This window comes from Aptenodytes patagonicus, chromosome 19 (assembly GCF_965638725.1).
Source record: "Aptenodytes patagonicus chromosome 19, bAptPat1.pri.cur, whole genome shotgun sequence".
Lineage (NCBI taxonomy): Eukaryota > Metazoa > Chordata > Aves > Sphenisciformes > Spheniscidae > Aptenodytes > Aptenodytes patagonicus.
Window position 1 is genome coordinate 7038257 of NC_134967.1, and position 14410 is coordinate 7052666.

Here is a 14410-nt window from a genome sequence, read left to right on the forward strand (position 1 = left end):
GCTGGGTCAGCTCTCAGCTGGGCTTGTGGCACCGAGGAAAGATTTTGTCACTGGTTCAGGCATAAGCCGGGTTTCTCAGCACAGCTCTGGAGGAGCCGTCTTCCCTTCTTGTCCATTTGGAGCAAAAGTCCTGGCTGACGGGGATTCCAAACATCGCTGTTCTGATCATTTTGTTCTGCGTACACTGCGGTCCTGGTTGCACCTAGTGCCCTTTACCTCCCGCCTTCGGCTATAGGGCAGCACAGCTGCCTGACAGTAAAACTAACTTCAGCCTAGTCCTGGGCAAAATGGTGCTAACGTACAGGGTAGTGCAAGAATCCTTTCTTGCACCCACTGGCACTGCCCAGAATACAGGATTCACTAAATCTGACAGGCTCACAGGGCTGCAAATGTGGATAGCAGCCATTAAATTATCACAATCTTTATTAAATCTAGTCACCACACAGAACGTTTGAGTCAATGATCTTCTGTGGCACTGAATTATATTAGAAATTCCTTCTCCTCTCTCCACTTCATCCTCCTTCAGTTGGCAGGAGTACCAAGTGACATCTGCGATTCTGCAGCCAGGAACATCTCACACTTGCTTTACTGCAGCGTGTCAAACAGGTTTCCTCATTGTTCTTGCTGGCCCATTTTCAGCACGTCCAGACTTTGCTGGACCTTGCAAAGCTTGTCTTGTCCCATCCTCTTGACCCCGCTACATCTAGGTTTGCTCCCTAGCCTTGGTACAGACTCTTACTAAGTTCAGCTCTTCACAGCAACCCATGGTGGAAACGATGAGTTCTGCGCCGCCATGGCAGGGATCAGACGGGAGGCGAACCTGGGCCAGCAAACAGACCGCCTGTTCTCGCAGAAACAAACCAACAGCAACATTTCTATCCCGTTCAGTGCCAGCACACTCTGAACTCTTGGCTGCTCACAGCCTGCTTAGCTAGAGACCCAAGAACAACCTGAGGCCATGCATGGTGTTCAGCCAGTCTGGCCTTTCATCTGCGTGTCTAGGGGAAATAAGGCCATGAAGAGTTTCTCTAGTGACTTCCATCTAATGAAAAGAGGCAGCAGGGACCGATGGTATTTGAGCAAAGTGACATTATACTTGTACGAGTGAAGACTGTGTTTTTAATGTAGGTGCTAACTGAGGCTTAGACAGTTTTGCGTTGCCACCACAAGAGTTTACAATGGGTTTGTTAAACTTGTTCCTAATCACTTTAATATTGCTAGAAGTAAGCTGCTCCTTTTTGAAAACAAGCATCCACGCTACCTATGGCTCCTGTTCAGCTTCAAGCCTCGTGTTGTACCGTCACCACCATCCTCACGCAGAGAAGTCCATAGCCTGCATTACAAGATCCCAGCGGCATTTGGCCTATCCTTAATCAAGCGACCACTGCCTTTTCCTTCGTTTTAACCCAACCCTGCTGCACGACCTGGTACTGTCACCCAGCCTCCTTTAGTCCTCAGCACTTGAGGGCATACAGCAAACCTATCCTTCCCTCTTTATTAAATATCTTTTAAACCCCAGCAATACTGGCTAAGATGATGAAAAGACCAGAGACATCTGTATGGGAACCGCCTCAGATTTTTTCTGCCCTGTGAGCATGCAGCCCTGGGTAGGAATATTATCACAAGCCACATTCACAGGAACTGACTCCCTCTACTTTCCTCTTGAAGGGCGCACAGACCTCAGCTGGCGTTCTGCAGTGCTCACACAAGTCAGAATTTATAGAAGAGTCTAACGTTAAACAACTAGAGCTAACAATTCTCTCCTTTTTCAATTATTTCTCTTCCATAAGAACCGACTCAGCTGTCCTATGCCCTCCCTGTACAACACTGGCTGTTTTTTATTCCCCTGTTCTTTTCACAGTTCCTGTGTGAGCACAAGCATTTGTGTTTGTCTTTATTGATACCTTCTCCTAAGCTCCTACGTGTATGAGAAATAGAAGTTGAAGCTGGATAATCTGCCTAGCAACAAATTCATTAGGCTGCTGCATTGGGGAAATCTAGCTAGAATCATTGATCTTTGCACAGTCAGATCCAGCAATATTGAAACCTAGGGAAGAACGCTCTTTTCCACCATATGCAGCCTGATTGCATTATCTGCATTACTTTGTGTACTGGGCCTTACAGGCGAGTGAAGGAAGCCAGCAAGCAGAGAACTTCAGGGCTAAGACACCAGCAGTGCAGAGGGGAGAAAAGGCATTGCTCTTTAATCACCAGTTTTTATTTACATAAGCTTATTTGAAAAACGTGCTGATGTCTCTGACAGAAAGAAGAATGTTCATTAACATTATGACGGTCTTAAGCTAAGACAAGAAATACAGAAAACAGACACAAAACCAAAAGTGACTTGTGTGAAAGAAAAACAGCCTGCAAACTAGAAGTGAACATGGCTCTACTGCTCTGTGCCTTATGGCTAGGATCTGCAGAGGGCCGAGATGCGAGAGATGGAAACATCAAGAAGTTCTTGGCAAAGATCTGCCCACACAGAAGTAGCATCAACTTCATGGTAGCAAGAGAGCAAAATCTTATAAACGCACTTCAATAGGTACTATTCTTTAATCAGTATGTCCTTTCATAGAAAGTCAAAAAAGTGAGAGAAATGCTGACAAACCATAATCACTGCATTTAGAAAGGGGGGGAACCTCTGGGAGGAAGCTGCATTTTAAAGCCACCTCTGCTGGCCTTATGGAAACTGGGAGAACCACCTAGATATAGCTGAAAACTCTCATTTACAGCAGAAATCTCCCATCACAGCCAAATTCTGAATACTCGCAGTCTGTGTTCACAAGGTGTCAACCCTTCATTGCTTTCCTTCATTAAACGAGAAGGCGGCCAACTGGAGGACTTAAAAAGAAACGGACCATCTTTCAGCACCGATACTCATCAACAGGAGCATCAATGTATCTACAAGGCAGGGAAGAGCACACCATCATCATATATATGCCACCCCACTCTTAAAGGAAAAAATACATTATTTTTCCCATTTCCTTTAAACCGAAGTTTCTCTTGAACTTTCGACACACAAAATAACTTTGACCTTGTGTTTAGCCAGAGTTTATTTTATACCTACATATATATTTGGGTGTGTGGGTGTATAAATATATGTATCTCTCAAACAAGACTAGGACCCCATAAAATTCCTGTATGAACTGAGCGTCATTGTGGATTTCAATGCAAATGAAGCATACGGAGACAAAGTAACTATATAAACGCATACATTTTTCACTAACCTGTAAGTTAGATGAGAAGTAACGTGTCCGAGGAAGAACAGCTTTAGCTGAAGAACAAGTTGTCCTCACAGAAATTTGAATACTTTGAACCGGACTGTGGATCATTCAAAATACTTGCCTGTCCACCCAGGTCAGTCATCCATCCATCCATCCATCCAGTCAAACATCCTTCCACACACTGGTAAATAAACAAATGACCAGCTCTCAATGTTGCTTTTGCTTATGAACAGAATGTTTAGGATGGGAAGAACAATTCTGTAACATCCTGCATTCTAGATCATGTTTTTAGACCAAGGCTTCTCACGTCAATTGAAGAGCCACAGTGAAGTTCTACCAATGAATCCATACTTAGCACTACAGCAACCAGAATTCTCTGCGAATTATGCACACAAAAAGTATCATCTTTATGTAAAAAAGGACACTTCTGTAAATCTTCACATACACACAAAACATGGGTTAAAACGTTCTGTTTGGGTTTTTACTGCTTTTCTGTAAAACAACAACAAAGAGCTCTGCTTAGGATGAATTAAGTTGGAAGTAGAAAACGTTTTCAAACACTCTCCAAGTTTCACTGATAACTGTATAGGGAAGGAAAACTCTGCTCAAAATACTCAGTACCGTGCTTGCTTGAAATGTCTTTTTAAAGATATCAACTAAAGCAGTTCAGTCCTTACAGAATCCTCTTCTTCCTTTGGCTGTAAACATCCCCATGGTAACAAGCGATGGCAGAAGACAGGCAAATGAGCAGAAGCAGAGGAGGCTGAATGAAATCCTTCAAATACAGAGTCTCCAGAAACAAAACGGGACAGGACAAGCCAATCAGAAAAGATACACTCTGCAAACCCTATCACAACTGCTGCTTGAAGCCCCCATCCCCTAATTGTTCCGATTTATTCATTCATTCTCCACAAAATTTTTGCTTTAAGTATTTTTAACAGACAAGAAAAACAGCACAGGTAATTCAGGGATATTGAACATTCCTGGGACCCGAGTATGATGCAATGACCCATTTGGACAGCATCCAGGACACAGATTGAGCTGGCAGAGGTCTAAGTTTTCCCACAAGGCAGTTGAAACCACAGCCAACCCCCAGATCCCGGGAGTAGAAAGAGGGGCCTGACTCAGACTTCAAGACTTGCAACTGCAAAGCAGCATGTTCAGATATGGACTTGCAGTTTTGAGGTGTGGAGCAGATGCCTTTTAATATATGCAAGTGTGTTCACTGAAAGACGTTAAGCAGCATTGCCATATGACTTACTACATACACAGCCAAAGTTGTCTGTGAAGATGGATAAACATTGCCCTAAATTGAGACAAAGTACTTGGCACTAACTTGCTGCATGTGCAAAACGATTAAAGTTAAGGAAAACTAGGTGATTCGTGTGAGCTGTCAGAGGTCAGTGATAGAATGAGAGAAAGAAGCCAGGAGCTCAGACCCCATTTCATACTACTTCACTTTTAACATGTTTAAAAAGTTGTCCTCACATATCCAAGTATTAAGGAGCACACACACCTCATTTGCTCCAAATCATTTACAGGTTCTTTTAACAACTTTTAAGATCTTCTCTCGCCTGTAAGCAGCAGCACTTTACCATTCACATTTTGAACGTCTAATAATTTGGTTTGTTTTCACTTTTAACTTTTATCAGTTTGAACAAAGAGAAGTCTGAGCTTTTGCTCTGTTTGTATACGCGTACTCAGTTTCTGGATTTTGAGCTGTGACAAGCATGTTTATTATTGCTATATGGGAGGAGAATGCTTCTATTCAAAAGATATTTCAGTTAAAAAAAAAAAGCTTTAAACTATTTCCATTGACAGTGGAGTTTGCCATTTCCCCCCATCCTCCTTATAGAAGACACATATGTAATTGGCCCTGACTGCTACAGTTACAGCCTCACAGTCTTATTAATCTCACACGCGGTAATTCAAAAGCAATTGAGACCCCAGAAGATTTCCTGGCAGTGCCCTAATTCATGCAGAGAAAGCAGTTCACTTTAGTTCAACACAGGATCAAAAGTCATTACGAAGCTGCCCAAACACACAGCCTCTCTGAACAAGGGACGCAGTTCGGGTCTTTTGATTCCTGTCAAGATCATCTTGCTGTCACTACCCTCTCCAAGCCACTTTGGATGAACGAGCATTCTTGTGCTACTTCAGATCTCTTGTGTTTTACCTCACGGAGCACAGTCACACTTACTTAGCTTCTATTTTGAAAACAGACAAACTTACAGGTTTTTCATTTTTATTGGATGCTTCCAACTTTATATCTAATAATATACAGATACTCGTTTTTTATTGTTCCATTCATATCCTCACGTAGTTCAGCCATTCTGTCACATTAAAATAAAAAAAAAGCACAACTGAAATAAAATAAATTTGTAAGCTGGAAAAATACATTATAAACTTATATTCAAGAAACATTCTCTTTATAATTAAAAACCTACTTGCAATAATTAAAGTAGGATTTAAAGAAAATCTTGATTTTCATTTTTAAATAGGTGGCCTTTGTGCATACTTTAATCATCTCATATGTACAACCCCAACCAGTATCTCTGCCTACCTGTGACAGAATACCTGAAACAAAACAAAAAGACACTGAAAAGGAGTTTTTAAAAAAAAAAAAAAATCAATATTCTTTTTCCAGGAAAATACAGTATAAGCAGAACTTTAAACACATGCTTCCCTCATCTGTATTAAGGCCTAAGAGACAGATGTGCTTTAATAAAAGCAGACAGTATGAAGAAAAGTCCTTCCACTTTTCTCTTCAAATTCCTGTAACAGCTCATCTATTTCATTTTCCATGTCTTCTGTGTGCTGTATCTAGAAAAGAAAAAATACTAAGCAACCGGACTTCAAGGATATGACGTAGTTTAGAAACCTGTAATAATTCAATGCTTTTGGCTCACTGTGAAATCTAAACCAGCAGGCTGTACCAAACAGTGCAGCACTGGGTGCTTTACTGAGATTCCCAGCATTCCCAAACGTATATATATTCCGTAACGTGTTTATCTGCATACCCTCCCTTCTCCAACCCACTGAACTGGCACTTAACTAGTACTTTGTTGAGTAGGCAACATCCATCCTCACAAGATAACAAATGGAAGCTTCAGAATAGCTACAAGCACACTGAACAGATGGCTAAAATTTCAAGTCCTTGAACCCTCTTAGGCTTTTTGAATCTGGAAAGGATTTAAGACCAGAATACGTCACACAGGCTGGAGTAAAAAAAAAAAGCCTGTTGCCACACTGGAATAGGTGAACTCATCAACTTGCACACTGTAAAAGGACACAGATCCTTCCTCTGTCCTCTTGACAGTTACATGGACTGTTGTGAGTGCAGCTTATTTCAGTCTCACTTCAAGGGCTAGGGCCCCTGAATATGGACGACAGAAAGCACCAGTTTTTTTCTTCCACATCATACACACAACTATGAAACACACCTATATAGGATATTTTCCAAGTATATCGTGATCCAGTATGCAACTGCTGTTTAAATCCCACATATTACAACTGCTTTTGAAGTGGATGTTTTTGCCATAAACAGTGTTTTGAGTATGGGCTCAACATGTGCAATGGTTATGCGCAGTGCTTTGCAATACTGCTTTTCACGCAAGCTATCAGTGCATTGGTTTGGAATGCGCACACAGAGTCCACTTTGGAAACCACGAACTCAGTTACAATTCATCTGTTTGCACAACAGCTCCAAAAATAACCACAAGAATTTGGAAACTTAAGTCTCTTGACAGAGATTTTACTTAAACAACTTTTGCAATATGCAGCACCTTTAAGGAGCACCAAGCAAACCCCAACCCCTTTGCAGTCAGCTGGGTCCGAGGTACCCAAAGGCAGTGAGCCCTCTCTACTTACACACTGGCAGAGCTCACAGATAAGGAAAGCACCCAGGGTTGCCTCCTCATGGTTATCCTGAATGTCCACATTGATCACATGTACTGGCTGACATGTCTCCTGCTCTCTGGAATTTAAATCTAGTTGAAAACAAAACACACGTAACAGCAAAACTTTGGGTGGAATGGTATCATATTTTACACAGAGTATTCATAAGATTTTTAAAAATACACAGACGTTGTCCACCTCTGCGTTTTCCAAACTTGTTTTTAGAAAATTGTTTATTTAATATTGCCTTAAACAATAGTCCCTCTTATTTCAAAAATGAAAGATGGATTTTGGAAACAAAAGAATTCCATTTTGTGGAAGGGTCATGACAGTTTATTTGCCCTGGTCAAGAAAAGTTACTGCTCACCTTACTCTGCCTGTCTTTAAAGACCAAGATCAAGATTCTCAAAAGTCAAGAATGATTTTGGGCTTCCTCACCTGGAGAGTTTTAATTGCCCATTTTTTTTTTTTAAAAAGCACTGTACATCCAACGCTCTGAAAATTAAACTGCAAGGTGAACTCCTACAAGTTAAGCACTGATAGTCGCATTAGAAAATTCTAGCTTTAATGTGTTCCGCTTATTAACAAGGGGTGAAGGGGAAAAAATAAGACATCCTCTTCCTACTGATCCACCCATGTATTATTGTTATGCCTCTCTAACATAACCTTCCTATTACACACACTGTTGTTAAGCTACAAGTTGTTCTCTCCTAATCCCACTCTGCAACTTCATTTTGGCAAACCTGTTGAGGCCTCCATTTTAAAATTTCAGCTTTCACGTCTAGAGCCATTTGGTGGCACTCAAGCCTTCTTCCTTTCATTGGTCAATTATGAAGGGCATTACCATGAAGTTAGAGATGCACAACTGGAAAATTAGCAAGTGGTTGCTCTTCACCTCCCTTCCTCAGGATACTCACCTAAAACGTTAGAGTGAAAGCTGCTTTCTATGTGAGACATGCTGAACTTGCTGAAGATCCATTCAAGTACCAGGGCAGTTGCTCTCAGAACTTACCAATACATTGCAAACACTTCACTTAAAAGATCCAGAACACTAATTGCTCAGCTTGCAGAAGCCCAAATGTATTGTGCTCTATTGCTTGTGACATGACCACTGAGGACTGAAAAGGCAAGGCAACAGCCTTTTAAATTATGTGTATGATACTAGTTCAGTTGGCTGGTCTTTCAATGGAAAGGAAACACCTTAAACCTCACGTAAGCCTGTACCCAGCAATTCCAGAGAGAGGCAGGGTTCTCAGCCCAGGAGCTGAGTAAGTCATTGCTGAAACCCCATGACTTCCAGTGAGTTCCCATCAAGCTTGCTGCATTGTGTTCATGCAGAACCCAATCCCCAACCGAGATTCTTCTGGCGTATCTCACTTTGACTCGTTTAAGGGCAAAGCCATAGCATGTTTGCAGAGTGTTAACCACGCTCAAGAACAGTTTCTCCACCTGTACAGGGCTATTTATTGTGGATAAACTGCTTGGTAGGTCACAGGAGTCTTCCGCAGAGAAAGGAAGGGAAGTTGCATAAGGAAGACAGCTTAGACTTTGTTTCTCCATCAACCCAGGGTGAAAAAATGCTCACCACATAGAATTTGCTAGTTTTCTAGATCCATGAGCATTTTCAAACCAAACACGTATTTGAGTTTCTCCAAATGCCTGCTATTTCCTTATGTCAGCCCTTAAAATTGCTATACATACACATTCTGTGTAGCTGCCAACACCAGTTATCTCTCAGAAATAAGTATTTGGCCATCACTTCTCTGGTACCTAAAGTCTACGTCAATGGACTGTGAGCTCTTGTCCCTGCTGGTGTTCCAGCAGCAGTAGTCAGAGGAGACAGAGATGTTTCCAGATTTGTGAAGGACTTCACGGGGGGAGGGAAAAAAGCACTCAGTTAACTTGGTTTATCAGTTCAAGGTCCTTACCTTCTACTACTTGATCATAGACTCTTTCTTCACACGTTAGGATCAAATCAAAAACATCTTTGCAGTTCTGGAATCTTTCTGGTCGTGGCTTGATTCTCTTATTTCTGTCCAACATGTGTAAAATCCCATTCTGTGTGTATCTGAAGTCGCTTGAGTTAAGTACCTTAAGAAAAGTCATGTTTTTGAGCAAATGACCAGCACAAGTTAAATTATTACTGTATCTTTAAAATAAGATTCTTTCTGTTTGCAAATATAAAGATCAGTGACCACTAAATAGATTCCTAAGGTGGCAGCATGATCCCCCATCAGGGTAATTCATGCAGTTTCTGGTTTTCAGAGGCCTGTCACTGTCATTAGCACAATGGCAGAGACAGCTTTAAAAGGCCCTCAGAAGAGCCGAGTTCCTCAGAAGGACAACTTTTCTTGGGCAACTATTTTTATATCCATAATGCTTAGAACACACAGACTTTGCTGTTTGCGTGAGCAGAATGTCCTACATTCACTTAAGTCACTGCCCCTCACTCCAGGGGCCTCTATCTTGAAAGTCAATTATATGGCGTTTCTAGTGTCAACTGCACATCTGCATGAAGTCCCACTCAGGCCTCAGGTTTATGCAACTGAACTTCCAAAGAAAATTAAATAAATCACAGAAGCATCATCCTTTAAAAATATCCAAGATATATAAATGGGAATGAAGAAAAACACTGACTTTATGCCTGTCAGAACTTCAGTCACTGTGTGAAAGGAATCTGTTATGCTGCTCGGTAGCTATATTTATGCTGGCACTGTAACCTTGAGGCTCAAATTTACATCCTGTATCCCCCTTTCAGACGGGATTCACTCATCCCGCTGTTCTGCCAGCCTTCTGGGACACGCAGTCTCATTAGGAGCACACCAGGGTTGACCGTCACATAAATCTGCTTCACTTTGACTAAAACCAAACTCCCTCTGAAGGCAAAGTTCTATGGGTACATTAGGAATACCAGGAAAGGTTTCAATTAAGAAAGGCTGGAAACTGATGCATCTCTTCCTTGCTTTGAAGCAGCAGTATTTTTAGCCATCCAAGTATGTATTTTTAAATTAAAATAGCAGTAAGGATAACAGTCTATAATTTGAGATAACAGAAGGATTCTGAGAAAAAAAAAAATTGCCATCATTAGTAGCAAGTATGTAAGAGGTCATCTTGGCTTATTTCCTTGTTGAAAAGGTCATATATGTACCTAGCAGGTATCTTAATGCTTTTCAGAAAACAGCCCTAATCTTTTGTAACGAAAGACCAGCAACTTTCTGCCTACCTTTTTGCAGTTGCCCTCTGGTATCTCAGGTTCTACTGCCCTAGGTAGCCAGACCTACACCTGCTGATCTATATGCTTCAAAGTGTTCTTGAGCAGTTTTCAAGCAAACGGCCTCCAAAGCTTTTCAGTCTTTCAAGTGTTTAAGCTACATTAAAAATTAAACCCATCTTTCTACCTATAAAAGTCTACTTTATATGGAAAATATATTCAGTTCTCTTATGTGTCTGCATCATCTCACTTTAACTACTTGACTAAAGAAAATTTCAATTTTGAATCACAAACTGAATGATACTTTTATTTTAATCACAAATATATGATGTCAATTCTCTCTCAGCCAACTGACTTCTACTGCAGTTTTCTTCAGGTCACCCCCAAGCCTTTTACCACTCTTCTTTCCCAAAAGATTTCTCCCTTTATAATTATTGTCCTTTATAGCCCAAAGCTATCTCACAAGCAGCTCTTGTACACCAGCACCCACTGTTTCCTCACAGCACCCCTGTAAACTCTCCCTGGGTTTGTCATGCTTGGAAAAAATCCACTTCAGTGTAGCCATTTCAGACCTCTGGTTATTTGCAAAGCACGAAAATGACTGCAACAGCCATTTTCGAAATACTTGTAAACATCTGGCTGCATTGCTTTGTTCAGTCTGAAGGTGAGCCCTTTCTGGGTTCTATAGTCCTCATTTCTACATCATGCAGTTCAAGGAAAAAAATCCACAACATCCCACACACTTTTTTGGGTTCTTTTTTTTCCCTTTCTAGGATAAAATGTTGCTGGCATCTGTCCCCTAGCTTTCCTGACTGAGCTTGGAGACAGAATTACGCATATTCAAAAAACCCACACAGTCAAGCTTTCTGCTTCACACAGTCAAGCTTTCTGCTGCCAACTTACAGCTATTTTTTTTGCAAGGGTCCATCTGCCTATAAAAGGAGATTGCAATAAGCAGTTAAGATTCATGACACTTTCATATTTGGTTGTCTGAAATCTTTTTCACCTGGAAAAAAGCAGCATACCATCCTTTCAGCAAGCAGGGGGATGTGATCTGCATGATTGTTTTCAATGCATAATCATAACCCAGCTTCTTTTTTCTTCATGAGCTCAGGCGAATGCAAAGATATTACAACTTATTAATGGTTGCCACTATACTGCCAGATGTTGAATCATTTAAGTCAGACTTTGCTTTCCTTCCAACAGATTTCAACTCCATGCTCCCTATCCTACGCATCTCTGCTCTTTCTTTTCAGCAGTCACTTCTTCAGAAGGTACTCACAAAACTTCCACCTGGCTTTCAGTGCTGTTACGTTGTCTGGCCATAGCAGCCTTCTTAACACTACCATGCTCAGAAAGTCAACAAAACATGCATACATTTATCTAAGAGGCCTTCACCTACTGCAAACTGTTGGTATAGTAAATCCATCACATTTTTACAGTGAGTCCAATTCAGATATCACCTTTATTAGAATAACTATGCTAAACAGATCCACAATATAATGAAATTTATGCATGACAACTCAGTAATGGAAAGACGTGATATAAAAAGGAGATGTTGCAATACAAGTTGAGTTTTTCCAATAGACACAGCATTGTTGCTCATTCTTATGGAGATAGCTATACCCAGCTATTTCTATTGTTACTGACTGTGCATTCTCTCCATTTATGTAAGGATATCCCCTAATAACGTATTGATGAAGATATTATGTATTTAAAAAAAAAGACAAAAAATTGTGTGTTTAGATTAAACCCCTAAAGCTTTTATAGCCTTTGCTACCCAAATTTAAAATTCCTGTCATAGACACCAGAAATGCCTTTTATCATCCACTCAATAGGCCTCTGCCCAACACACAGAGCTAACCATCCTTTACCCCTCTAATCAGTTCATCAGTAATTTGTTCACTGACAGGACCCAGAGGATAGTTTTAGCTATGAGCACTAACTGAAAGATGCATATAGCCAAGACAGTACAGTCTCCTCCCCGCTTCTTCAGCGCAGCGGAGCCAGCAGTGACTGTACTTAACAGACCACACAGCCATCAGTCTGGTTTTGTTCCGAAATCCAGATCATTGACAAAGCAAGAACAAGCAGATTCTACCAACTGCCTGAACATCAGCAAGTAATACTGATGCATTCCCTCTCCTCCCTCTCTCAGATTCAGTGTTTGCTTTTGCAGATGTCCTTTCATGGGATTGTTTGGCGGTTTTTTTGGCACTTCAAACTTCAAAACCTCTGGCCAATATTATGTGACAAAAGGATGGACACAGGAAGTCATTGAGTACAACAATAACAAAGAAGATACCAACAATCCACAATATCCCCTGTAAATGCCTCCCCCCGTGCCCCCCCGGCAGTTTAAAAGTTCTAAAATACTAAAATGTTTCCGAGTTTGTCAAGTCCTCTCCAAAAGTCTCTACTGAAAGCAATTTCAATTAAAGATACTGTATAACGTATTCTCCCCAAACACTGGTAATATTCAGAAGAAGTTTTACAGAACTGAAAAGTCTATTTGCTGGTTTTACCCCTCTTCTGCTGCTGCACTGAAGTAACTGTTTAACAGGTCCACTTCGCAAGATATGAGTAAGTCTTGGTAAAAACTGTGAACAGGAGCTTTTGCTAAAGTGAAACTGGCATATGGGAGAACGTCCATAGAATAATGCAGATAATCCTGAGAAGCAGGAGTGCTTTCTTGTTCAACATGTTCTCATAATTGTCTTCACACACTGATTATAATTAGAGTAATTCCTTGCTCTCACCTCCCCAAACCTGCCCTGTATGTCGTAAAACCTACAATGAGGCTAAAATTAAAAAAAAAATAAAATTTTTCCATACCCCCGAATACTATTTTTCCATGTCCATACACACCACTCCCACGCTGAAAGATAACCGTAACAATTGCATTGCTTTCACAAATGTCCAGCTTCCTGTTTGGCTGGTAGTGTTTCTGGTGTAGCTGAATAGAGTGGCAAAGATCTGGTGCTTACCAGGCTATGAAATTCAATAAAATGTAGATTGCTGTTTTTGTTAGGAAATTGGATCCTTACAAACCTGAAAGATATTTCTGGCTATAATTTCGTGAGAACTATTGTTGGAAATTCATGAAGAAAAAGAAAAAAATCTAAGGGGGAGAGGGGGGAAATGCATGTAGCTTTTTTGATGTCAGCCCCTTAACATTGTAGGATGATTATCTCTGTCAGAGGTCAGCTATGTTAAAAAAGTGATAGGCAGTCTTAGAACGACGACGACAACAAAAATTTCTCCTACGGATGCTACATGTTTTTCCATTCAGGTACTATGAAAATTAATCGCAGAAAAAAAGACGACTCAAGCACATGCTCTTACATATTTACACTCTCTCCTAATTAGGTTTTCCAGGGTCTGGTCCGTATTTTTATAACTGTTAAAGTTGTATTGAATATGCTCATACAGTTATATAAAACTCATGTGTAATTAATTTTTAATGACTCAAATGTTAGCGCTATCTCCCCATCTATGCCTGTGAACAATACACTCATTCCTCTGTTTAGCCATGTTCGAGAACAGCAGTTATTCCAAGTTCTGTTTCAGAAGCCAACTTTTTAGGAAACTGAAGATGGTCTTTAGAACAACTTGTAAATCTGTCTATGAAGAATTAAAGGGAGTCTAGGCATTCTCTTCTTCACACTAAACAGAAGAATCTAGTAGAAAGTGACATGGTGTTTCTCTGCAGGGATAGACAGTACCTTTTTTTTTTTTAATAGCTCCTGGATAAAATATGGCACATTCCCTGAAGAGCTACACATTGAGACTAATTCCCCCAATACCTCAATATTAAAGTGGACTGCCAGCACCTGAAAGAGTACTAAATAATCTGCATTAAAATAATAGCCAAATGCATCAGATTTGACTTTCCATTAACAAGAATTCTGCCCCCCTCCCCTCCAGTATGAAGCGCTATCTATGTGTCAGCCTTAGACCTTCTATCACTTCCAGACATCAAGGTTTTACGTTGAATACACTTCTCAAGTAGAAGCGCAAGAGGACAGCAAGAAGAAAGCAAGCTCAGAAACAGAAGACAAGATTACAATAAAGTACT

At 40.6% G+C, this 14410-nt stretch overlaps 1 protein-coding gene across 1 annotated transcript in view; it reads right to left on the reverse strand.

Annotated features, from left to right (window-relative positions):
* Positions 1 to 5452: 5452 nt before the first annotated feature.
* Positions 5453 to 14410, reverse strand: part of SSU72 (SSU72 homolog, RNA polymerase II CTD phosphatase) — a 29617-nt gene continuing 20659 nt past the window's right edge. Inside the window, exons 3-5 of the mRNA XM_076356290.1 lie at positions 9050 to 9189; positions 7095 to 7213; positions 5453 to 6047 (exon numbers count right to left, since the gene is read on the reverse strand). Coding sequence (XP_076212405.1) covers positions 5946 to 6047; positions 7095 to 7213; positions 9050 to 9189 — 361 coding nt within the window. The 3' untranslated portion in view covers positions 5453 to 5945. The remainder of the gene's footprint in view (positions 6048 to 7094; positions 7214 to 9049; positions 9190 to 14410) is intronic.